The sequence below is a fragment of the Bombus vancouverensis genome, chromosome 1 (genome assembly GCF_051014615.1).
Source record: "Bombus vancouverensis nearcticus chromosome 1, iyBomVanc1_principal, whole genome shotgun sequence".
Classification (NCBI taxonomy): Eukaryota; Metazoa; Arthropoda; class Insecta; order Hymenoptera; family Apidae; genus Bombus; species Bombus vancouverensis.
Genome location: NC_134911.1, coordinates 23957978 through 23983057, shown reverse-complemented (window position 1 = coordinate 23983057; position 25080 = coordinate 23957978). Strand labels below are relative to the sequence as shown.

The following is a 25080-nucleotide window of genomic DNA, read 5'->3' as shown; positions in this document are numbered from 1 at the left end:
TTTGCAGCTTTTTCTATTCAATTATTTTTCTTTATAAATTTTATATAGATGTCCTTGCTCTATATGAAGGAACAAATATACACATGATATTTAAAAAACAATTTCTCACTATGTATTTACATATATGTATATATAATATTCACAGATATGCATTAGATGTTCATTTTCCTTTTTACAAAATCATATCTAAATAACAAAACATACATATTTCATTCAATTTCAAATGTTGAAATGTAATTATTCCTATAAGAAATAAATATCTTGCATTTTTTCTCCCATTGCGTTCTGTAATACAAGTCTTCTGATTTAAGAAGTAAACTACAAAATAGCATTATTGCTAAAAGGAATAATAACATTTTTTTAGAACCAAAGATCACCACCAACATCCTCCTCTGGTTGCGGTAATTGTTGTGGCGTTTTTTGTTTTTGTTTTGCGTTATTTTCTGTATCATCATCACTTTCAGAGACAGCAAGGTCGTCTTGTATCTTGTTTTCACTTTTTTCATCTCTTGCTGGCAAACCAGCTAACAAGAAGTCTGAAGGATCGTAATTAGGATCAACATCCATACTTTCATCTATAATTTAAGAAACATACGATTTAATTAATGAAATGATAAAATGATAAATAAATTTATAAAGTATTTCATTCCAATTACCAACCTTGCTGAAGCAATTGTTGGTCTGCCATATAAAAGCCGACATTACCCAATTGAACCATAGCTTCCGCTGCTTGTTGACTATCATCATCTGCTAATACTACTCCACTTTCTGTACCTTCTCTAACTTCATTTAGCTCAAGTGTTTCCATTTCCGCATTTTCCGACTGTTCATCCGTACCAAATGGAACCTCATCAAATTCATCTTCGCTAGAGAATTGTAAATCTGTAACGAAGTATACAATGACGTTTTCATTTAAAGATATACATTTAAAGATAATTTTATAAAATCTTCTCTACCTTCTTCAAGGACATCTTTCTTTTTCGAATTTACGCTTCTACTACCATCGCCTTCCATGTCGCCTTCCACGTCCACAAAATCAAAATCATCCATATTCGATTTACCGAATGGATTTTCTGGCGAACTTGTTTGACTCTAAAAAAAACACCATAATTTACAAAATTTCTTATAGGAGAAAACTAAACATCTGTTTTTTATAGATAAATATTGTACCCCTCTAAATTCAGGCTCTACAATGGTATAATTTTCCTCATCTGGTCCAAGCCATGAAGGATCAATGTCTGCTTGCTCCATTGCTCGCTTTTGTACCAATAGTATGTTATTTTCTAATTGTGTTAAATGTTCATCATACTGCAAGACAATTTGATTATGTGAATATAAGATTAAAATATAATAATTAGGATATAATAAATACTCCTAAAAAAAGCCCTTAAGTACCTCATCTAATGTTTCTTTACAAACTTTTACTAGCAATTCTGCTTTCTGCGTAAATGGAGATTCCTTTCCGTTATACACTGTACAATTTTCCAAAATTTGTTCAATATCCCTAAGAAACTCATGACGATTATGATACTTATGCGCTGAAAGAAATAGGTGTAATCAAATATTTATCAAAAAATCGATAACATGCAACATTATTTTAAATATAGTTTAACTTACCAGATACCTTTTTAGATATAGTTTCTAGATCCATAGGTCTTTTAATAACATTATAATAATCTTTTACTAATTTCTTATTAACTGGTTTCAAGAATGGCCAAGCTTCTGTCATAGATTTCAATTTATTATTTACAACATTGTCTATGATAAAAGTAAGGGCGACTTGGTCATTGTCATCTAGTAGAGGATTAATTGCTTTTTCTAATCTCATCAGACGATCTTCCTTTTCTCCAAGTCTTTCTACACAAGTTTCCAGCATACGCTTAGCTGCTACTGTTAATGAACTCTTTGATCCATTATACAGAGTTGAGTTTTCTACAATCTGATTAACGTCAGCCAAAAATTCTTCTCGACTTTGATATTTCTTTAATCTTAAATTTTCACGTATGGTTTGTAAATCCATAGGTCTTTGTATGATTTTATAATAATCAGGAACAGCCTATTTATGAAATATGTAAATAAATTCTTCAGTTGCAGACAATTATAAAATAAATTTATATAAAACAGTTTAATAAAAATAGAACATACTTTGGCATTAACAGGAAATAAAAAAGGTTGAACGTCAGGTAGGTCTCGCATTTCGTTAAGTATACTTTCTAGCATTGTAGACATAACTACAACAGGATCTGTTCTACGTCTATTAGCAGGTCTCTGTTGTCGTTTAAGATAATCACAATGATCATCTCCGGTAGCTCTCCTTCGTTTCTTAGAGTTTACTGCCTCCTTAGGCACCTTCAAGAGTAACGTGCGTCTTTTCATTTCTTCAGCATGCTACAAAAGCAAAATTATAAATTAATATATAATAATCATTTAAAAGAATACTACTGTTTTAAAAAACTAAATAAATTACCTTAATTAATTTGGATGATAACTTCACTTTAGTTCCATCTACATTAACAAGATCTTGATCATCTGTATTAAGCTGTTTCTCAATTTCTTCCTCTTGTTCTTCTGTCATCGCAACATTCACGGGCGCTGTAGTTATGCTATTCTGATATAAAGGGCAAGCTTTATTCGTACGCATGTGACCTACATTACCACAAGCACCACATTTCAGTTTGAGATCTGGTTTAAGTTTAGGTTTCTTACGTTTAGTAGGAGATACTTCCGGTTTAGGATGTTTAGAAGCAGAAGAAGTAGATTGGAATGAATTACAGAATGGAAGGATACTGTTTGAGGACGTAGTGGTTGGGGTATTGGTATTACTACGGTCGAATATATTACTCAATGACGCATTGTTTCCTGCCATTGGGCCACCAAGCATACGTTCACGTTCTTGATTTCGTTTAATCCTACGTAGTTGTTCCTGAATTCTTCTTTTCTCTCTCTTCATTTCTTCTTTTTGTGCCTCGTCCAATGTTGCAAATTGTTTAATAAACGTTTCATCCTTAGAATTTCTAATTTTTATATAAGTATCTATTACCGCAGACTTCCTTACTAATTCTACCCTTGTATATTCTTTGCCCTCTGGATTTCTAAATGTGCGATAAATTTTAAGAACTCTACCCTGTTGCGAGTTAAAGTTATTTACGGGGCTGTCCTCCTCGTCATCCTTCTTTTTCTCTTTAGACTTCTTATCTTGTTCTTGAACTTCACCCATTAACATCTTTCGTAATTCATGTCGTTGTTGTTCCTCTCGTTCAAGTGATAATTGGGTACTAGTTTTTTTGTTGGAAAGCATGTTTTCTATGTTTTTACCCATCTCTTCTATATCAGAACTATCTTCTTCAGAACTCTCGCCTTCATCTGTACTCAAAACCTCATTAGAAGATAAAACACGATTTTGTAAATCAAAAATTCTCTGACATTCTTCTTTGTATCTTTCTTGATGTTCAGCTATAGAGTAACGATTTCCTCGTGAAAATTTAGTCATGCCCTCTTCTCCAGCTTTAGCTTTTTCTGTTGACAACGTTCTAACAACATCGATTACCTCCCATCGAGATAATTTTTTAATTTCATCCTCAGGCACACCAAATTTTCGAAGTAACGCTTTTGCGTTATTTAATGATAACCTTCTTAAATCGGCATCAGTTCCAGTCACAGTCCGTTTTGGTTGAGCTTCTTGTTCTTCCTAATTAAAGTCAGAAAACGAATGATTTAAAATACAAAATATGGAAAAAAAGAATTATAACTGAATATTAAATATTTACCTTACTAATCGTTGGTTTATTTGGTACTCGAACATAGGAAAATCCTTCACCACAACCTGTTGGATCAGCTGGTCCTGCTAGCTGTAACAAGCATTTACCTTTCATAGCTTGAATGTATGCTCGTGTCGTATTCCAAGGCGCAACTTTAACTTCATCGTCCATTTTTAATTGCATTTCTTCGTCATCATCATCTTGAGGAGTAAATAGGAACTTTTCACCATAACCAGCATCCTTTAGTCTTTGCTCAGCTGCAATCATACTAAAATAAGCACAGCATTGTTCCGGAGACACCATTGCTCGAATCTCTTCTTCGGTTGGTAACCTAAAGTCGGGTTTTATAACCCACCAATTTGAATCCATGCCTAATATAAAAGAGTTTAATGTTTGTCAGACTAACTTATAATACAAAGGTAATTCAAACAGTTTATAGTATAACTTATGCAATAATAAATACCTGTTCTTTTAAAATCAGCGCATAGTTTCAAACGTTTCCTAATACTACTCTCACTATGCGAAGGAAATGCTCTTTTAATATCATCCATTTTAATACGTCGGGGCGTATCATTAGATTTCCAAAATAATCTGTATATAAATACTTGTAAAAAATCTCTCACAAAATTATTAGCTCTCTTTGAATTAGGACCTGGAACTTCATATAATGGACATTCTTGACCAGCAACGAATAAAGCATCCATTTCTCTGATATAATATTGTTGTCTAGGTATACAGAAAAATTTATTAGTTGTAATACACTCTTCATACTATAAATAATTTCCATAAAGAAATGTTATTGAAATACCTTGTTCTTATAACTAAGAAATCTGTTTCTGGAATTTTGTGCTCATAAATTGGCGCTCTATACATATTATTTTCCACTGCTTGTATACTTTGACCAGGTGTAAGAATTCCAAGAAATGGGCTAGTATGGGCATAAGCGGTTTCACCATATTTGTATTTCTGTGGTCCTTGATCTTTGCCTGCCTTTCTCTTGTAGTAATTTTTCACCTTGGAACACATTCCTACTTGATTCATCAACGGGGGATGTTCTTCAGAAAATTCAATAAGTACCAATTCACCATCTTTGCCAGTTAAATCTTCAGGAGTTCTCATGAAAAAGACATCACCTCCACCAGATGCAATTCTTTCTTGTTCTCTTTGCTAATAAACAAACGTCGTTTAATTCTTGTTCCTACTTAACAAATAATGTAATAAAGCATAATACATACTTTGGCTTTCTTTTTGATATGCTTTATTAATGGCAGGACAGAATGTGGACCAGGATGAGCAAGCGGTCCGTGGCTAAATCTTCTTAAAGGTGGTCTATGGAAATTTCGAAGCCGAATTTGGCCCATATGAGTTTGAACAAATGGAACACGTAATTCTACTACTGGCGTACTATGTTGTATCAAATTTCCACCTCCAACTTTTAATCGTAATGTTGTTTCTGACGATCGCGGCATATAGTATCTAAATAACACAGAAAATAATAAAATTATTTCTTTTTGTGCGAATTAAAATTATTAAATTATTAACTTACGTATCATTTGAAATATTAAATGGATCTCTATCAGGTGATTTTGGTGGTGGAGGTGGAGTGTCTTCTTCCAATACGTTAATTACGCCAGCTTTTCCTAATAATAATTTACTTTTCTTCACATGAGGATGAGGTATTTTTACTTTTGGTTGAGGTCCATTATCTTTATGAATCAGTGCTGGATCTATGTCATCAGGAATACCAAGAACAATATTCTCATCATTTGGATCCAAAGTAAGAATTTTAGGCTTTGGTATCTTCTTCATATTCTCAGGATCCCAAATTACTTCTTCTTCCCAAAGTCCATACACCAATTCTTCATTTTCTACAGGAAAAATAGAGTACCAAGTATCATCGTAATTTTCTTCCCGATTTTGTTGCTGATTCCCTTTATTCATGTTCCTATTGATAAAAGTAGAAGTAAAAGAAGAATTGATAAAAGTAGAAAAATGAAAAAAAATTATATATGCAGTAATTTTCTAGTATAATATAACAAATAGATTACTACTTTGCTTACAATTTAGTTTTCTGAGATTGCATGTGTAATGGAGTTGTAATTTGCGAAGTGGCTAATCGAACGTTTGATGCGACCTGTACAGGTGCTCCTTTGCCTGGTTGACTGAATGCCTGAGCAGTTCTGTTCCCACTGGATGGTACCCATCCAGCTGCATTATTTTTACTATTTAATTTCTGTAATACCTTTTAAAGTATTTATATTCTTACTTGTTAACTTATATAAATATTTAATTAAGAATATCTTACACTAAGATATTACGTACCTTATGCTTTATATCATCACCATTCCATATGACATCATCTTCCCAGTGTAATTGTGATACCATTAAAAATGCATCATCAGAAAATTCCTCATTAGTGTCTTTGGTATCTTTATTATCTTTATTACTTTGTTCATCTAACTATTAGAAATATAATAATAGCATTATCCATGATAAATTGATTTGTAGAAATATTAAATTACAACTTCAAAATTATGTTTGATATTTCATATTTTGATATATATACAAATTAAATACCTTGTCAACGATTTTAAATCCATAGTTAAAACCATCCCCTGTTTCTGGAACTTGAAGCATATCATACCAAAGCTGTGCAGGACCAAACCGCCAATCTGCAACTTTTGGCCCCATATCTCCATTTTCTCCAGTTTCGCCTGATTTATCAACTTGTTCTTTATCTTCTACTGGCATTAATAATTTTGTTTCATCATCGGAACGACATATATCTGGTGTTGGGTCTGGACCATATTGCATCATCCAGCCCTAATATACACATAAATATTTAATTAACATACAATTGATACACTATAAAATTGAATCACTATTTGTATATACTTTAAACTTTGCTTTTTTTTCCTCCTGATCAGAGCCAGAATCAGAATCTCTAATATCATGATGTCGTTTCTTTTTACGTCTCCTTTTAACACCTTTCCATATTTGTGGAAGACTACTAGGTTTTCCTGGACCAAATAATCTTGAAAACCTCAAAACTTTATTAGCTCGAAAATCAGGAAACAATTCAGTAACATCAACATTGGCATATTTTGATGGTAGCATAGAAGCAAGAGGGGTTTCTAATTTACGCTGACGTGCAGCTTCTGCTTCTTCTGCAGTAAGTGCTTCTTTTTCTTCGGGAATTGGAGGAGGTGGCATTAATTGTGTATCAGATTTATTAACAACCTCTTCATCATCAGCATCATAATCAGCATTTTCCTTTTCAGTTTTTACTTCAAACATGTCCTGCTTACCTATTCATTAAAGTAATATTTATATTTATATATGTCTATAAAATTTTATTTTTAACTAAAAAAATCTTTTGATAGTTATATTTTTGTTATACTTACCACTTTCTTCTCTTTCATCCTCTGCTAATTCATTTATATCAAAAAAGTCAAGAGCACTAGGTGATTTCTTAACGTAACTGGTATCTTTCTCGTCAATCATATCATTTTTTTCTTCAGGCTTATCGTTAGATTCATTTTCTTTTTCCTCCGTGATATCATCATTTTGCATCATTTCACGAATAAACGAACTTAATCCAAGCCTATTCAGTGAAGCTATATGTTGCTTTGCCTCTGGATCAAGAATATCATCTTCCAGTTGACCATTGTCATCAATGTTGCCAAACAAAAAACCAGTCATATTGATCCCAGACGTTATGTCTTTATCATTTTCTTCTTCAGAATCGGCCATTTTGTTATAGTTAAAATTCAAGAAATTAATATGATGTTAAATTTTCATAAAAAGATATCGGTTTTTCGAATATACAATAGACGTATAGTACTAGCATTTATTAATTGCACAGTTCTTAATTGTATATCATACATTTATTTATTTATAGTTCATTATGCATATACACTTATATATATTTATTATGATTTTACTATTTACAAACTTTTATTAATTACAAAATTAGCGAAGCAACGTTTTGTTTACGTACACCTTTGCATCAACTAACCGCCATGTTCTTTAACATATTAGGTAGACTGATTCTCTGACGAAAACGATTAAATGACTGAAATTATATTTGGTATTTCTTACAACATTTAAAAAATAAACTCCCTAGAAATAGAATAAAGTTTATAGGATATTCCTATGTCCATGAGTGATAGGTGGTAACAAAGAGGAATTTCCTTTCCGTAGGTTTCCTCTGGTAAGCACGGTCGTGTACACAAGATTGTAAACACCAATGAAGGGGGTAAGGCTCTTAATGTCGGAAGTGGTGCTTTACAAATCGGTCACTATAGAACACTGCGATCGAGAATCTAGGATTTTGTATTTAGCGCCATCCTTCGGTGAAAGCATTGAAGATAAAGGATATAAACTAAACCACTTAAACTGAGCTTAATTAATGATTGAACTAAACTATTTTTTATAATTTTTCTCCGTTTATTTAAAGTAAATACATATACAATATTTCATCTAGTATAGAAAAATGTTGTTTAAATGAATATTAATTATAAACTGTTATTAAATATGTATTATTATTTCCAACAAAAAGTTTTAACAAAATTACAAGATCCAAATCAGATATGTACACATAGATTTAGTATTTTTATATTTGGCGCACGTTCTAGACCTATATATACAACCGTGGTGATAATTATCCTAGGTACTTTCAATGTTAGTATTGGACAAACTACAAAACGATATTGGTAAAAAACTGATAGGTACATTTTTTAATTGTTGACCGCAACTTCACTACATGCTATAAACATTATGATAATAATTACTTTAAATTTATTGAATAATGATATAAAGACATTTTCTTTGATATAAAGATATTTAGAACCTATTTTTGTAGAAATAAATTATACCGGTTTATATAAGTTGACAAATTTAAGAATTCTATAACTTGCCTCGAAAGAAAATGAATATGACTGAAAAATAAGCTGTTATAGAAAAGATAAGATACAATTTATTATTTGTTCATATACAAAGTAATATTATTTTCATGGAAAGTAAAAATGTAATGTTAACACTAGGGTTGAATTGTGAAACACAAACGAAATTTTTACGAACTTGTTAAAAATAGTTACATTATTAAATATTAACACAATACTTTTCTAATAATGTTCTTCGCCATTGCCCTATCTGTACATCGTTATAATAAACAGATGCACCTATAAAGATGAAATTTATTAAGAGAATTTGAGATTTTACATTAGTAAATTTTTTTTTATGAAAATCATTTACAAAGAATCTTATGTATTGTAAATAACATGTGTTTGTATGATGTAGATGTTTTCCTACATAGTGCAAAATGCTGAAGAGGCAACTAATGTACCTCCATTTAGAATGTATATTACTAACAGTAACATAGCGGTAAGCCTGTTTTGCAATACTTTCAGCCAAATTAATATATATTGAACTGATATTATTATGAGAAAATAGAGTTCTTCTAATTTTTATAAATAGAAAGGAAGCAGAATAATTAAAAATCTCAAGTAATAATACAATGCAAAAAATGATTGTAATCTTAAGTTATTATTTTACGAAATATAAAATATGTGTAAAAAAGTGACTTTTCAGATAAAACCAACATGTAGATCAAACTATACATATTGAGTTGCGACATAAGTAAGTTCGGTTAAACTCAATATTTTTCTTTATTTGACCGAATTTATTTATGCTACAACCTAATAGATGTTAAGTTTAAAATATACAAAATGTGTAGACAGTTTTCCTCACATTACATTATGAAACGAAGCATTTTGTTGTATCAGGAAAAATGAAATATAATTCACGCCTCTTTTCTGAAGTAAGCACTGGAACAGAAATTTTTTATCAAGTCCATTTTTAAACTATCGAACGACAATCTTAAATCTCAACACAATCCTCCTGTTTGTTGCTGATAAACTTCTATTGTGTCTCCTTCTTCCATCTCAAGGGTTGTTGGTGTATCTAATTCGTTTATGGGTTCTCCATCAAATCTAAACCTTACTGCTGCTATCGCCAAACCCTATATAAAAATATAATACTCTTACTACTACAAATATAATGATTTCTAATTGTTTAGATTATTTAGATACAGATATAGATATAATATAGATATTTATCTATACAAAGGTACATAAATTATATACACGCCATTTTATAATTCAAGGGTGTAACTTCAAATTATAATAATAAATTAAATACAGACTCTTACCACGCGATCACAGTAGGCATTCATTAATTTCCTGAGTGGTGTATGCTTCTTAATTTTAAACTGAACCACTGCACTATCTTGTCCCAATACTTTTAAATTTATGTGCTCGGATTCTGCTTTAGTTTCCTGTAACAAAGGATGTTCTTGAATCATCACTTACCATTGCATCAATTTTAAGGTTAGAAAATATTACCTTCTTCTCGTCAGACATGTTTACAGTTTTTCACAAATACGTTAGCTTGTCACTGATTAATAAAGAAACTTCCACGAAATTTTTTTAACTACCGTGTCAAATATTAGACCACTTAAAATTCTTATAAATAAACGTAAGTACAAATGAATCACTCGCAATAATCCCGCTACTACCTTTGTAGCTGTAATCACAACGTTTCCATACTACGCAAGTATACGTACTATCATAGAAAGTTATTGGCATACACACGTTTTGAAAACCTAGCATACGTGATTAATAAACTTTTTAGGGAATTTCGTTACTCAGTCACGATCTGGTGAAAAACAAAATGAGTATCATACGTAACTTCACACTTATCAAAGAGTGCGCAAAATTTTCAATTTTTAAAGAAATAAATCTAAATAAGGTTGTCTTTAATGTTTACATTTTAAGGTTAAATTTTAGCCGCATTTACTTATATTTAATACATTCATATTATTATAATAATCAATTACCTAACAATCACTATCGTGATTCATGATGAATCTATCATGATGAATCATTTCTATATATCCATTACTAGAATATAAAAGGTACGAAAATGTAATTTCATTTTATCAATGAAAATCATACAATTAAACTGAAGTATATTCAAGCATCAAATGATTTCTCTTTTACAAATAATTATGCAATTAAGAAATAGAAAGTTATTCTACATAAAATTGTATTATTAATCATTGTATTAACAAAAGATCAATCTTACAATAAACAAGACCATTCTACCTTAATTTCTTATATATATATATATATATATATAAAATGCGCTATCACAGTATCAAAATTTGCATAATTCGAAGCCTGCATATGCATGCATAGTATTGAATTTAAAATAATCAAAATATACAAAATATATTCACTACTATTTTATCTCATGGTAAAATAATCTAAAGCAAAGTGTACATCTATATGTATATGAACAAAATATAAAGTTTCGTACTGCACATTATGTTCAGAACGTAAGTAAATGTTCCATCATGTTTGAAAATTTTTTGGTCCTGAAAAGGACCGTTTTTGTTTCTTAAACAGTTTGTGACTGTCTATTTTGAGCTGGTGTACTTGGTGACTGCTTTGGTGCCTTCACTGACTGCGTGTTTTGCTAATTCTCCGGGAAGTAAAAGTCTTACAGCGGTTTGAATTTCACGAGATGTAATTGTAGAACGTTTGTTGTAATGCGCCAATCTTGATGCTTCTGCTGCAATGCGTTCGAAGACATCATTGACGAAACTGTTCATGATGCTCATCGCTTTGCTGGATATACCGGTGTCAGGGTGTACTTGTTTCAACACCTTGTAAATGTAAATAGCGTAGCTTTCCTTCCTCCTCCTCTTCTTCTTCTTGTCAGCTTTACTAATATTCTTCTGAGCCTTACCAGCTTTCTTCACAGCTTTCCCACTAACTTTCGGCGGCATGATGATGCTTCAAATCTTCGAATTATCGTAGATGAATACAACCGTACGACTCACTCTTTCAGAGAATACTGAGCTCAGTGAGGACGCATTCCTTTTATACAGTGGAATAGGGGCTACGTTGAACCAATCACAATTCAGCTTGGAACTGCTAGCGCCTTTCTACAATCTGATTGGCGCGCTGCTGCTACCATTGCATTCTCCACGATACAATTGATTTTATACGCGTAACATATCTAACATATTTCTAAGGCCTTTTTTACAAATTAAAAGTGTAAAAATTATATAGTTTTCTTTTTTTATATTAAAAAACATAATGGATGTGTGTAACAAAATTGAACTAACAAATATCATGTATTTTCTAGTGAAAGTTACGCAAGAGAAAATAATATGTAGCTTTAAAAATTTAACGCAAAAGAATTAATATATGTATGTACACATATTGATAAACTAAAACAATAGAATATATTAATAAAATATTTTCACATAGTTTGTAACTTCAGTACTTATAAATAAAAATTATTTCCGAAACTCACGCTTATAAGGTAGAAAGGAAGAATAATGGGCTAGGTAAAAGAGTAGGTTGATAGTAAATTAATAATAATTTAGTACATTTATTCTTGGTTTTAGCCAATCTTTTAAATTATTTCTTTTCTTTTCTATACTATTGGCATTGCATAATTGATTAATATATTACAATAGTATATAATTTATTTAAAGTGCTTATTATAAAGTAAAATTTATACAGTAACTAAAGTAATATTGCTATTATCAATTTTTACTACTTCCTTTTTGGTGTATGAATTGAACCTTGTAATAAAGAAAGAAAGATATATATAGACCTTTTTAGGTAATTTATGATCAAATTAGGAGATAGCAGATGGTTATTTACTGAAAATTCTCAATGCGAGAATTGATTGTAAATATCAATAAATAAAAAAAAAAAAAAAGCAGATGGTTATCCTTAAGAATTAAATTGTTCTCTGTTTCAAATATATGTATGATTCTTTGCAAAATAATTAATCTACATTAAAGAATATTGAGTAACGATTATTTCACATAATCAATTTTTTATATTTCGTGTTCTAAATTTTAAACTGTCTTTTCTAAACAAAAGAATACATGTACGTCTTCTATTCAATACATATATAAATATATACATATTCAGAATGAAAAATACGGCGAAGAAACAATACAATAAGTATTCTAAAAGCAATTGTAGTTATAATTTATGGAGAGATATTTAAACAAAATATATCTCATTAAATATAATACAAAATACATAAAATTTTTCTTCTATCAATCAATATTTAAGCATTATATATTAATATAAAATATGCGTTTTGTTAGATCATTACATTATATAAAATATAATTATTATTATTAAATATAATTGTGTTATGTTAATATATATATGATATATTATATATTAACATAACACAATTTAAGAATGAAATTTTAAATTTCAAATATATTATCAAATTGCAAGATTATTCATTTATAAAAATAATATAAAATAACAGCTTATAAAATTATTGTATTTCCGAACCAATGAGAACGCTGCTCGTCAGCGATTGGTCAGCTTTTGTTGCTACAGACCCTATATGAATGATGTTCTTGTATTGCTCTGCGTATTCGTTTACATTGTCGAGTAACGACGTAGGGAAGAGAACAATTTTCGATGTTAGAAAGTGTATCGAATGTTTTTTGCGTGATGAAAAATGGAAGATCAAAAGATGCGGTTTCGCTACATTATGTATCAGTGCTTTAAAAAATGTAGTACGCCTAAAAACACTGCAAAGGAGATTTGTGACGTTTATGGTGATCGGTCTATAACTGTTCAAACAGTTCGGACTTGGTTTAGGAGGTTTAGAACCGGAAATTTTAATCTGAAAGATGAAGACCGCAGCGGTCGTCCATCCACCACTGATATTGACCTTATCAAGGCCTATCTCGATGAAAACCCAAAGTCTAGCCTTCGTGAGATAGAAGATGCTTTAAACATTCCGCGAACAACGATTCATGAGTATGTAACAAAGCTTGGGTACGTTAATCGCTACGACGTGTGGCTCCCCCATCATCTGACGGAGAGCAATCGCATAAATCGAATTTTGATATGCGATTTGCTAATTCAACGCAACAAAACAGAGCCATTTTTAAAAAAGTTAATTACTGGAGATGAAAGTTGGATTCTCTATGATAGCATTGCGCGCAAGCGATCCTGGTCGAGTCGAGATAAGTGTCCTCCAACGGTAGCAAGACCAGGACTTCACCCGAAGAAGGTGCTGCTTTCAATTTGGTGGGACTGGAAGGGTATCCTCTACTACGAATTACTTCCGGAAGGGCAAACGATCAACAGTGAAAAATATTGCACCCAACTCGAAAAACTTAAGGAAGCCATTATCACAAAACGTCCTGAAATGATGAACAAACGTGGCTTCGTGTTCCACCACGATAACACGAGGCCACACATTTCTTTAGCGGTGCAAATGAAACTTCTAGAGTTTGATTGGGATGTTTTACCACATCCTCCATATTCTCCAGACCTTGTACCATCGCACTATTATTTGTTCCTCCCCCTAAAGGATTTTCTTCGCGATAGAAAATCCAAATCAGTAAACGAAGTGAAAAACGGCCTCGAAGAATATTTTAAAAGTAAGCCAAGAGAATTTTGGGAAAATGGTATTATGAGGCTACCGGAGAGGTGGCAAAAGGTGGTAGAACAGAAAGGATCATACATTATTTAAGAAAGGTACACAGAAGGAAATATATTTTTATACTTACCTCCTATTTAAAAAACGAAAAGAACTTTCCGGACAACCTAATAACTGTTCTATTTAATCATTTGTCTTCATCTTAGTATAAATCTAAAATGTCCAGTCGTGAAAAAGGAGGGAAAACAAAGGCGAAGGGAAATTCGTCTCGTTTGTTCAAAGCGGAACTCGCATTTCCTGTTAGTCGTATCCATAGACTTTTGACGAAAGGTAATTGCGCCAAACGCGTGGAGTCTGGTGCTCCTGTCTACCTGACTCCAGTTATGGAATATGAATTACTGAAAATTCTCAATGCGAGAATTGATTGTAAATATTAATAAATAAAAAGAAAAAGTTATGGAATATTTGGCTGTTGAAGTTCTGGAATTGACTGGAAATGCAGCACGAGACAATAAAAAATCCAGAATCATACCCAGACACGTTCAACTCGCCATTCATAATGACGAGGAATTAAACAAATTACTATCTGGAGTCGCTATCAGACAAAGGGGTGTTTTGTCAAACATTCAAACGGCAACAATATATCCCTTTGGTATAAATGGCCCTTTTAAGGGCCAAAAATTATCTTCAAGACGAAGGATCTTCTCGGATTTTGCTTTCTCGGATTTTACGATCAGTACACGTTTGAGTTAGAGCAAGCATATCCATCCTCCCGTTGACCATGGATTCGTTATCGAACCTAATCACTAGTGGCCAACCACTATCACTAGTGTCGCGAGGGCCTGATCGCCGCTGTTGATGGTCGAATCGGTAGTGTTCATACCCGTTGTATCAGGCCGTATCTTCGTTATAACACGACCCTGGCCAACTCCAAGGGAGGTCTAGCAAATGCCCACAACTCTATTACTGACGCTTCTCTGACATATATATAAATACTATAGATTGAACCTCTGGAAAGTTGCCTGGTAAGGCTCATTGCCTGATATAACAATGGATGTTTTTCATTGTCATCGTAAAATGGAACAGACAGGTGTGTTTCATCTGGTACACGAAAGGTCCCAAAGGGTGCTAAACATTATAACAAAGAACATGATAATGAAGGCCCTCATAATCGTATGGGAAAATTGTTCGTATTATTAACAAAAAACTATTTCATCATTACTTTACATATTATCACTACGTTATATCATTATATAATAAAAATTATGTATTATTTATTTTAAATCGAATTTAAAATCTTAAAGTATCTTATCTTAAAGTAAAAGCAGAATCATTTATGATCAATGTGATAAGAAACTTGTAAAAAATGCAGATGAAGTTGACGGTGATTTGGAATCCATGAAATGCAAGAATTCAAACTTTGTTTTGTAAAAACTAAGTCAATATTTATATAGTATGTAAAGACATATTGCTTAAATTGTTAATTAATAATAGTGTATTTTCGACCAATCGCGGGGAGACGAACTCACGAGGAGGGACGTCAACGGGAGTCGTAAATTTCCGTTACGATTATAGAAATCGACAACACGAGTTGATCGATCCCCTGATTTCCGTTAGGAGAAGAGGGGTGGTTGAATTAGTATAACACTGTGATTCACAGAATTATGAGGTTTTATTTTCAACACTTAAGTTACACTGTTGAGTAGATATAATTCCTAGATGACAACTTGTAGCCCGAAGGTACGATAGATATGCACGATAGATATGCACTAGAGCGATTTAGAACGCAAGCAGCAATATAACAATAATGATAAATAAAAAAAATAAATAAATATTTTCTATTTTATACTACAAATGCACTACACTATACACTGCGCATAATATGTACATTTCAAGCTGTACGGTCGCGCTTGAACCGTATTTACATTATATCTACATCCTATACTTTGATGTTAACGATGATTTCATGGAAAAACTATTATTTGAAAAAGAGAATAACAACATATAACAATAATTTTTCGTATTCAATACATTTCATCTTATTTTAGAACTAACAAACATTAATAACAAATGTATTTCGTAGAATATTAGTATCGCAATATTTTACTTTAATTCGCCGCATTTTATTGCTATTAATTAACAATTTGAATAATATATTTTTACATATTATATAAATATCGAATTTTCTTAATAACATAGAATTCGAATTCTTGCATTTGATGCATTTAGTTCGAAGTTATAATTATTTCAAGTTAGTCGTCGCTCTTCGGGGCATTGTCAATTTCATTTACATCTTTTACAACTTCTTCATTATATTTCCAGTAATCATAAATGATTGTACTTTTATGATAATTTAGTATTAATAGAATGATGCTTACTAAAATTTTGAATGTCTAAAGGAATAGAAATTTCGCATTTTATGACCATCCTTCTTTTTAGGAACTGCCTTTTGATAACTAGCTAAATAAAATCTCCAATATAATGATCAGTTAGCGAAGCGTTAATATATACGTATTTACATCATTTAATTTACATCAAAAGTGTTCTCTTCTCAATGCGAGAATTGATTGTAAATTTTAATAAATAAAAAAAAAAAGTGTTCTTTACATGTATTATATACAGCAGTAGAGGATGTGTTCTTTGTGTGCTGACTGACAGATTTTCAGCAGATGTTCGTTACAACTGCACAATACGTTATAGCGGGCAGCTGTACTCCAGCGAGATCCACTTGAAGCCGACTTTTCTGTGATTGGCTGGTAAGGTAGTAGTGGGGAGAACTTAAACGACGCCTGATATATAACTGCGGACCTCTGTTGCTAAACGACAGTTCTGGGATATCTCTCAGAGATAGCTGTTTCTTGTGTTCAAGAAAAGTTTTCATCATGACCGGCCGTGGAAAGGGAGGAAAGGGATTGGGAAAAGGAGGAGCGAAGAGACACAGGAAGGTTCTTCGTGATAATATCCAAGGTATCACGAAGCCTGCCATTCGTCGTCTAGCAAGACGTGGTGGCGTAAAACGAATCTCTGGTTTGATCTATGAAGAAACCCGAGGTGTACTGAAGGTATTCCTTGAGAACGTAATTCGTGACGCTGTCACATATACTGAACACGCAAAAAGGAAAACTGTAACCGCAATGGACGTGGTTTACGCCCTGAAGCGTCAAGGAAGAACGCTCTACGGATTCGGTGGTTAAATTTCTACGGATACCGTCTACTCAGCTTCATATAAAACGGCTCTTATAAGAGCCACAAAATATATGCGGATGAATGATTCTCGGAAACTATCATTGTTACTATTTAATGATGAGTAGGATGAAATTTTTAATTTTTACTATCGTTTGCATCAAATGTTTATTGAACGTTTGAATATTTGTTGAAATTATTTAATATTGTTTAAGAACGTAAAATGTACTTCAATTTGGCTTTATAGTTTTGTATTTGTATAATCGTAGTGTTAGTAGCAGTTGTATTGTAGTAGTAATATTTCTAACGTTAAATATGTGTAATACATGTATATGTATAGTTCAATGCAGAATCAAAATAAAACGCAATATCATACAATGTTTTCAATTTATAATATTTCTAAGTGTCAATATAATATAATTATGCATGTTTCGTATTTTCTCTGTGCATTTCAATACTTTTTATGCAATATCGATTAAAGATATTGTTCAGAATAAATATTTAGAAAAGGGTATATTTAATATGCGCAGATTGTATTGGAAAAGATTTACGAATACAAATGAAGTAATTTTTATAGAGCTTATCTGATAAATCTTATTCCGTACAAATATATTTGTGATATTAGTTGATTAGAGATGCGCTATGAAATAATATTACATAAATTAGCGCGGTACAGGTAAGTATTTTAATTATAGTCTAATGTAAGTGTTTTGTTATGTGTATTCACAATAATCTTTTGACACTGTTTCAGTAATCAAGCTTTTTCTCAATCTAACCTATTAAGCATTGTAAAATTAACACGTAGAAAGATGTCAACAGACCCAAAAGCTTTGGAAAAATCTAAATTTGTATTAAAAGATATGTATTTTGCTGGTGTTAATGCAGTTTCACCTAAAACTCTTATGCTAAATAAAGTTAAATTTAAAGATGGAATGTTATACGTTGGAGACCAAAGTTTTGAACTTAAAGAAAATGTTTATTTAGTTGGTTTTGGCAAAGCTGTCATGGGTATGGCAGTAGTTCTTGAACATATGCTTGGCAGTTATTTGAAGAGAGGTGTAGTTAGTGTTCCCTCTGCATCGACAGACTCGATGTGGAAATCTGAAGACAAATCATATTTTCCTTTAATAGGAAGTGGCGTAGTAAAATATTACGAAGGTTCTGAACATAATCAGCCGGATGATAGATCTCTAGAAACAACACATGAAATTATAGACTTAGTCGAATCTCTTACAGAAAATGATACTTTAATTGTATTGATATCCGGTGGTGGTTCTGCATTGCTTTATATGCCAAGGCCAGTAATTGAATGTGAAGATAAATTATATGTTTGTAAAATGCTTCAAGCAGCTGGAGCTGATATAAAAGAGCTTAATATAGTGAGAAGTAAATTATCTATGGTGAAAAGTGGTGGTTTAGCTCGAATGGCCTATCCAGCTACAATTATCAGTTTAATATTATCTGATATTGTAGATGATCCTATAGAGTTAATTGCTAGTGGTCCGACGGTATACAATAGTAAAAGTCCAAAAGAGGTAATAGCTATATTGAAAAAATATAATTTATTTGAACGTGTAGATGGTGATGTGAAAAAACTTTTAACATCTAAGGAAAAATTTAAAGATAAGAAATTGCTAACTCGAAAGAAAAAACAATTCAAGCATGTAACTAATATTATTTTGGGAAATAATATAGTGGCGATTGAAGCAGCTTCTTTGCAAGCATATCATCACAAGTTAACTCCAATAATATTAAGGCCCGATGTTGTAGGTAATGTACATGATGTCAGTTTAGCATATGTTCATATAACAAGTTTGATATGTCTTGCATTGGATAAAGCTTTAGAAAAAGAAGAATTTTTTGAAAAAGTAAAAGATATACCCGTACTTTCTTTATCTGCTGCTAAAGTGGATGAAATTTATAACTTAATTGATAATGTGAGTGAAGAAGGAATAGTATTGATTGGAGGTGGTGAACCAACAGTAGTAGTTAAAGGAAAAGGGAAAGGTGGTAGAAATCAAGAATTAGCGCTACATTTTTCATTAGACTGGTTGGCAAAAATTAAAGGTTATCCTCGATTTTCGGAATATGAAATAATAATGTTGAGCGCAGGAACAGATGGACAAGATGGTCCAACTGATGCAGCAGGTGCATTTGGTTATCCTGCTATTGGCCCACTGATATATGATGTATATGCAAGAGTAAAGTCTATAGCATCAAAAGTAATAATTAAAGAGGAGGAAAAGAAAGAAGCTCTTAGGAAAAAACTGGAAGAGCAAGAACAACTTAACATACAGCAGCAACGTAAAGATCTATGCAAAACGCAACAATTAAGTGGGTTTATAACAAATAAAAAGAAAGAAATAATAAAAACAATGGAAAAAGAAGTTAGGCCTAATAAAGAAATAGATGAAAATGATGAGGATAATGTAGTTCCATTTATACTTCAAACAATGGAAGTAGAGCGTATGTTACCTGAAAATACTTTAAATGAGAATGATTCATACAATTTATATTCTCGATTTAAGAGAGGTACAGATTTATTTAAAACTGGTTTTACTGGTACGAATGTTATGGACTTACATTTCATCTACATAAAAAAACGTAAATGCGACTGTAAAATAGATTTTGGAAAAGAATTTTTCCAAAATACTTTAGATGTACATGACTTACATATTGATACCTCAACTATAGAAAAATATAAAAATTTGTATAAACGAGAACCTTTTCACTGGGATAAATTTTTGTCTAGACCATCGGCTGTGGCCGACGAAAAGATTGACCAACTTAATATAAAAATTATTGATGCTAATTTGACTGATCCATGTTGTCGTAAAGACAGAAAATTCCCACTTAAAAATCTTTTGGAAGATAAAGATTTACCACTGTAACATATTTTGTAAAACAGGGAAATTTTCTACGCTATATTAAAAATCTTATAAATTTAAATGAAAAGTTTTATTTTTTAAAGATATTTGTATACATTAGAACTTAAACATGAATAAATAATATATGCATGCAAATTATCATTAAAACTTTTTAAAGTACAAATAGTAATATTTATCACGCTGATTTTAATGCGATATACACAATAGATTTATCCGTTTAACTTCTTTCGTTAAATAGAATTAACCACCACATGTAACATACGTATATATGAATGTATATACAATTCACTTTTAATCGTCATTAACGCAATCAAAAATTTGATTAGTGAGATTCATTAACATCTGTTTACACTAAACAATGAGGATAAAATAACTTATATTTAGATAAAAATTTAGAAATAAATTTTTATCTAACACACACACGCGCGCGCGCGCGCTTGCACATATGTACGCATGCACGCACACGCTCGCACATACAATGCTCATTCTACATACATAATAGTAAGTGATTTGTACTACACAATTACCTTGTATTATTGTTGCATATAACATACACGATATTTAGTACAAAAATTCGTATTGTTTGCTAAAGATCCCAACTAAACAAATGATGTTTAACTAGCATATCACGCACGCCATCTTTCAGAGGTTGTGATTGTTCTTTTTTTGGTGGTAATTCCCAATCAGGATTTAAATTAAATGCAAATTGACTTAATATTCTTAATTCACATTTAATTTGTACCCAGCCAGGACTATTGATAAAACTCCACGGTTGGTACCTGTAAAATTAATAATACGTAAATTATTGCAATAAAAAATATAATAGAATTATAATAAACTATTATTATTTTGTTCAATATATATCTAGTACCATTTTTGTACAACTTCTACACACGAACATAAAACTTCAAGCCATAAATGTAACACTTGTTCATTTAATCCAAGACAAATAAGAGATCTTAATTTTACATCCATTTGAGCATGTGCATTATCGTGGGTTAAATTTACTGACTGAACGCATCGGTATAATAACTGAAATAAAATTGGTTAGGGTTAGGTTATAAATTTTGATCAAATAATCTATTGTAAAGATATAAATAGTACTACCTCTTCAGGCGTGAGAACTTTACCATCTTCATCCAGTCTATATGTCTTACATAATACTAATCTACTGTAAACTGAATTAAAGTCCTTTTCCACTTCTCTATTTGAAGCTTCTTCGATAAAAAGCCATGGATGACATGGACCACCTAAGAATGATGGTCTACGCATTCCATGTTCTAATACTGCCTTAATAGCGGGGCACAAAGTTCCCCTGACTAAATCAGTAACAGCTTCGCTAACTGCATCATCTCCAGCACACGTATATTGTTTACTTCTTTCATCTAATAATTCTACAAATTTTGCAGGAAACCATCCTCTTAATCCATTAAGTTCTCCCACCCAACAATGTTCATCTTTTTGACTTATAATTGTAATTATATCATTTTTTCGAAAACCTAATTCATCATCATCATGTCTTTCAAAATCTGTATAATGTGATCATAGAAATTGAAAGAGAAATGATCTTATTGTATATTAATATTAAGTATAATTAGGAATATTTTCATAACTTAAATATACGTTAATGACATACCTAATAACGCCTTAGCTCTCCTTTTTCTAGTGCGTGAAACATTAACATAATTATCATGATCTTTCGCGTGACTCTCCATACTATAATCTGCTATAAGCACAATATTGTTTAATTTAGGGTCGACATTTATAAAATGTCTAGCAACTTGCAAAACAGCTTCTCTTAAATCAACCAATATTTCTAAAATATTTAGAACGTGTGATTTTCAATTTCTTTAAAACGTCACGTTTGTTTTATTCATGGCATCAATATACCTGTCTGTCGAATATTTTTTGATTTTGCATCATCTTCAGTATCATAACTTCCAAACAAGAACGTTTGAAACATTGATTTATTTTTTTTCATTTGACGCCTTCAAGAAAATACAGACCATTATAACAGTTAGAAATAGGATGTTTATAACAGAAATTTAATTACAAATAAATATTTAATTAAAAACTTAATGAAAACATTTCGAACGATATAATTTTAAATTTATTATACCTATTGAGATGTTGTTTTGGTAAATTTGGTACAGCATCGGGATTACCCACTAAGCCACCTTGATCTGCCATTAAATATGCCAGGTGTCTACGTCTGTGAGTTTCAACCAAAACGTCTGTTAATGATCCACTTACTTCTAAAGACGTCTAAGAAAAGATGATAACTTTCGGTTATAGAAATTGGCTCATTACCTGTATAACAAATTTTAATAAGATTTGGAAAATGTGAACTTACTTTAAATAATAGATCAACATCGTCGATATCTCCGGGTATATCCGAAAGAGCATTAAATATTTGCGCAGAGTTTTCTAATTCCTTTAATTCATGTTCTAAAAAGGTATTTAGAATTTTACACTTGTGAATATATTTACTATAAATATTATATACCTTTAATTTTTAACATTCCAAGCGTAACTTGAAACAAAACTATAGATCCATCAAAAAGAAACATATCCCATATACGGAGCAATATTTTCTTATGTACAACAGATGCAAATAAAGTCAGGAACCAATGTAAAGATATTAAACTTAATTCTATATCATGTTGAACTAAAACATGGTCGATATCAGGGAGATAATTAGCTACTAATGTACGAAGTACTCTTTGATCAGCTTGAATACCTGTGAAAATTAAAATTAAAATTAAAATCCATTATGTTTCTACATAATTTATTACATGTTAGTAGTATATTACCTAATAACGTTGAAGAATAGTAAGATGCTGGCAATAAATCTTCCACTATTGTAGCCATCATCCAAAAAGCATCTTCTTCTTCTAATAATAACAAAAGAGAAGCTGCTATTGTTCCTGTACCTTGGCAATATCTTTGCAAAATAAATAGATTATACAATAAATAAATAAGGATATTACAATATTATTTAATATTACATACAATATTATTCCATAAAAGTATCATTACCCAATATCAGGATATAGCCAAGCAAGAGCACGCATAACACGTCTTAAACGTGGTATTCCTGTGCTATGAAGGTGGCTAAAGCATGCATTAGCAGGCATAATGCGTAAAAGATCCTTTTCAATCTGTTTATTAGTTACCAATGCGTCGTTACTCGATGCTTTTACTATATCTTTATACATTATCTCAGAAGAACATTTTTTCTGAAGTGCTCCTGCAACATTGAATAAAGTAATTTATTTTGTATCTGTATATTATAAAATATTAGGGATGGGGGAAGTTGTTGCGATGAGAAATTTGGACAGGAATGGGTGAAATCTTATTACTCTTGTATTGTTCGGGACCTCAAAACATAATTAGGAATCAGACCAGATAATTGGACGCAATCGATTCAAGAACCTGATGTTCCTTACCTGACATTCTCATCCAAATTTGAGGTCTCAGAGAATGAGGTATACCATGATGAACCATATCTCGCAATTTATCTGTGCGTGGCAACCTTCTATCCATATTTTGCCAAGAAAATTCAGCTACTTCTTTATTATGGCTGAATTCCAACAGAGCAACCCATTGTAGTCTAAATATAGAAGTATTTAAAGTTAGCTTTATTAATTTTATTAATTTGATAACTATTATTCATTTGATTTCTTCATACCTATGTTGGGGATCTTCAACAAATGGGATACCTAACAACTTTTTTGAACTTTGTTCTGGGCCATCTTCTTCTTCTACACGAAATCCAAATTCATCAAACCTAGCATAGATTATATTTGTAAACATAAGAAAATTAATTATAATGTATTAAATTATCATGTGTTATAATAGTATTTTATACCAAAAAATTTGTTATAAGCACCTATATTCAGGTTGCGAATTGGGATCATCAGGTTGATTTAATTTAGCTAAGATATCTTGGGGCCACATGGATGGCGTTAAGGCAGAAAATGGACCTCCTGGTGCAGGAGATAAAATTTCGCCACATAATCCTGAAACTTCTACTTCAAATTCATCTTCAGAAGCAGCAGTTTCCAATTTTTTCTAAAGAGTAAAGATATTGTGTAATTTCAAATGCACAATATGCTAACAGATGTGTAATCCGGTACTTGTTAATTTATGGTAAACTAAATATTACTTTACAAAAGCTCTTTATTTTCACAAATACCAAACTTTTAATGCTCCTTTACTTATAAATAAAATAATCGAATGAAAAATTTATTAAAATCAAATAGATAAAAATACTAACGTTATGGTCATCCTTTCCAACATAACCTTCATGATCACGAACATTAAATAACGATTTAGCAATATCCATTTTGTAGAACTTTTAGATATTTATTTATTGTTTTTTATATATTTGTTTATTTATTATTTTACATTATTTTATTTTAATGATATCATTATATTCCTCGTATTTAAAAAATATTAATCTATACACGACGTTCACGGTATTGACACTATTATTCTGCTATTATATTCATGTCGCCATCTAACGAACCTACTGATAATTAAACCGATAACACACCAATATAAATATTTAAATCTGCGCAATGACTTACAGATAGTAAATTTATCGTCTGTTACGTTTAAAACAATTTTTGTGGAGAACTTATATAATAATTGTTGAATGGTTGATTTACAATTATGTTATCTTATTATACATTTTCAGTAATCCTTTACAAATATTATACGTTATATATACATAATGTATTATT

General features: G+C 31.2%; 6 protein-coding genes and 1 pseudogene across 7 annotated transcripts; 3 read left to right on the top strand and 4 right to left on the bottom strand.

Moving 5' to 3' along the window:
- Positions 1-89: 89 nt before the first annotated feature.
- Positions 90-7807, bottom strand: Taf1 (TATA-box binding protein associated factor 1). 2 transcript variants are annotated; one of them, XM_033339137.2, is made up of 18 exons: positions 7163-7807; positions 6654-7066; positions 6336-6581; positions 6081-6218; positions 5819-6000; positions 5305-5703; positions 4994-5234; positions 4567-4925; positions 4222-4484; positions 3768-4129; positions 2468-3688; positions 2146-2388; positions 1618-2056; positions 1396-1538; positions 1171-1308; positions 957-1092; positions 661-882; positions 90-575 (listed from the first exon to the last, which is right to left on the bottom strand). In XM_033339137.2, exons 1-18 carry the CDS (start codon positions 7509-7511, stop codon positions 361-363), a joined length of 5709 nt encoding a protein of 1902 aa, XP_033195028.1. In that variant the 5' UTR covers positions 7512-7807; the 3' UTR covers positions 90-360. The 2 variants fall into 2 exon arrangements, with proteins under 2 accessions (XP_033195028.1, XP_033195029.1); XM_033339138.2 differs by having other exon boundaries at positions 5819-5991.
- A 1479-nt stretch (positions 7808-9286) lies between these two features.
- Sumo (Small ubiquitin like modifier) lies at positions 9287-10359 on the bottom strand. The gene is made up of 3 exons (XM_033339271.2): positions 10163-10359; positions 9970-10095; positions 9287-9780 (listed from the first exon to the last, which is right to left on the bottom strand). The coding sequence occupies exons 1-3, from the start codon at positions 10178-10180 to the stop codon at positions 9646-9648; spliced, it is 279 nt and encodes a 92-aa protein (XP_033195162.1). The 5' UTR covers positions 10181-10359; the 3' UTR covers positions 9287-9645.
- A 148-nt stretch (positions 10360-10507) lies between these two features.
- LOC117159441 (histone H2B) lies at positions 10508-11674 on the bottom strand. Its single transcript, XM_033339277.2, has one exon. The coding sequence runs from the start codon at positions 11608-11610 to the stop codon at positions 11239-11241; it is 372 nt and encodes a 123-aa protein (XP_033195168.1). The 5' UTR covers positions 11611-11674; the 3' UTR covers positions 10508-11238.
- A 1585-nt stretch (positions 11675-13259) lies between these two features.
- Positions 13260-14487, top strand: LOC117159442 (histone-lysine N-methyltransferase SETMAR pseudogene; annotated as a pseudogene).
- A 2584-nt stretch (positions 14488-17071) lies between these two features.
- On the top strand, positions 17072-17822 carry LOC117159478 (histone H4). The gene has a single exon (XM_033339348.2). It carries the CDS (start codon positions 17144-17146, stop codon positions 17453-17455), a length of 312 nt encoding a protein of 103 aa, XP_033195239.1. The 5' UTR covers positions 17072-17143; the 3' UTR covers positions 17456-17822.
- A 120-nt stretch (positions 17823-17942) lies between these two features.
- On the top strand, positions 17943-21174 carry LOC117159476 (glycerate kinase). The gene is made up of 2 exons (XM_033339346.2): positions 17943-18120; positions 18196-21174. The coding sequence occupies exons 1-2, from the start codon at positions 18080-18082 to the stop codon at positions 20333-20335; spliced, it is 2181 nt and encodes a 726-aa protein (XP_033195237.1). The 5' UTR covers positions 17943-18079; the 3' UTR covers positions 20336-21174.
- Positions 20388-24929, bottom strand: LOC117159474 (small G protein signaling modulator 3 homolog). The gene is made up of 14 exons (XM_033339344.2): positions 24612-24929; positions 24225-24406; positions 24024-24122; positions 23782-23945; positions 23372-23582; positions 23146-23276; positions 22839-23072; positions 22686-22780; positions 22452-22597; positions 22223-22320; positions 21969-22148; positions 21440-21861; positions 21204-21364; positions 20388-21111 (listed from the first exon to the last, which is right to left on the bottom strand). The coding sequence occupies exons 1-14, from the start codon at positions 24678-24680 to the stop codon at positions 20919-20921; spliced, it is 2385 nt and encodes a 794-aa protein (XP_033195235.1). The 5' UTR covers positions 24681-24929; the 3' UTR covers positions 20388-20918.
- Between the last annotated feature and the right edge of the window lie 151 nt (positions 24930-25080).

What these genes read in the sequence shown, in the direction of transcription:
- Taf1 (XM_033339137.2), bottom strand. Translation starts at nt 7,511, where the DNA reads ATGGCCGATTCTGAAGAAGAAAATGATAAAGACATAACGTCTGGGATC. An exon ending in ATAAACCAACGATTAGTAAG is followed by an intron (nt 3,689 to 3,767) that starts GTAAATATTTAA and finishes GACTTTAATTAG; the next exon opens with GAAGAACAAGAAGCTCAACC. An exon ending in TAGAGCCTGAATTTAGAGGG is followed by an intron (nt 1,093 to 1,170) that starts GTACAATATTTA and finishes TGTTTTTTTTAG; the next exon opens with AGTCAAACAAGTTCGCCAGA.
- Sumo (XM_033339271.2), bottom strand. An exon ending in ATGCCTACTGTGATCGCGTG is followed by an intron (nt 9,781 to 9,969) that starts GTAAGAGTCTGT and finishes ATTTTTATATAG; the next exon opens with GGTTTGGCGATAGCAGCAGT.
- LOC117159441 (XM_033339277.2), bottom strand. Translation starts at nt 11,610, where the DNA reads ATGCCGCCGAAAGTTAGTGGGAAAGCTGTGAAGAAAGCTGGTAAGGCT.
- LOC117159478 (XM_033339348.2), top strand. Translation starts at nt 17,144, where the DNA reads ATGACCGGCCGTGGAAAGGGAGGAAAGGGATTGGGAAAAGGAGGAGCG.
- LOC117159476 (XM_033339346.2), top strand. Translation starts at nt 18,080, where the DNA reads ATGCGCTATGAAATAATATTACATAAATTAGCGCGGTACAG. An exon ending in CATAAATTAGCGCGGTACAG is followed by an intron (nt 18,121 to 18,195) that starts GTAAGTATTTTA and finishes ACACTGTTTCAG; the next exon opens with TAATCAAGCTTTTTCTCAAT.
- LOC117159474 (XM_033339344.2), bottom strand. Translation starts at nt 24,680, where the DNA reads ATGGATATTGCTAAATCGTTATTTAATGTTCGTGATCATGAAGGTTAT. An exon ending in AATTCGCAACCTGAATATAG is followed by an intron (nt 24,123 to 24,224) that starts GTGCTTATAACA and finishes AATCTATGCTAG; the next exon opens with GTTTGATGAATTTGGATTTC. An exon ending in AATTTGGATGAGAATGTCAG is followed by an intron (nt 23,583 to 23,781) that starts GTAAGGAACATC and finishes TCAATGTTGCAG; the next exon opens with GAGCACTTCAGAAAAAATGT.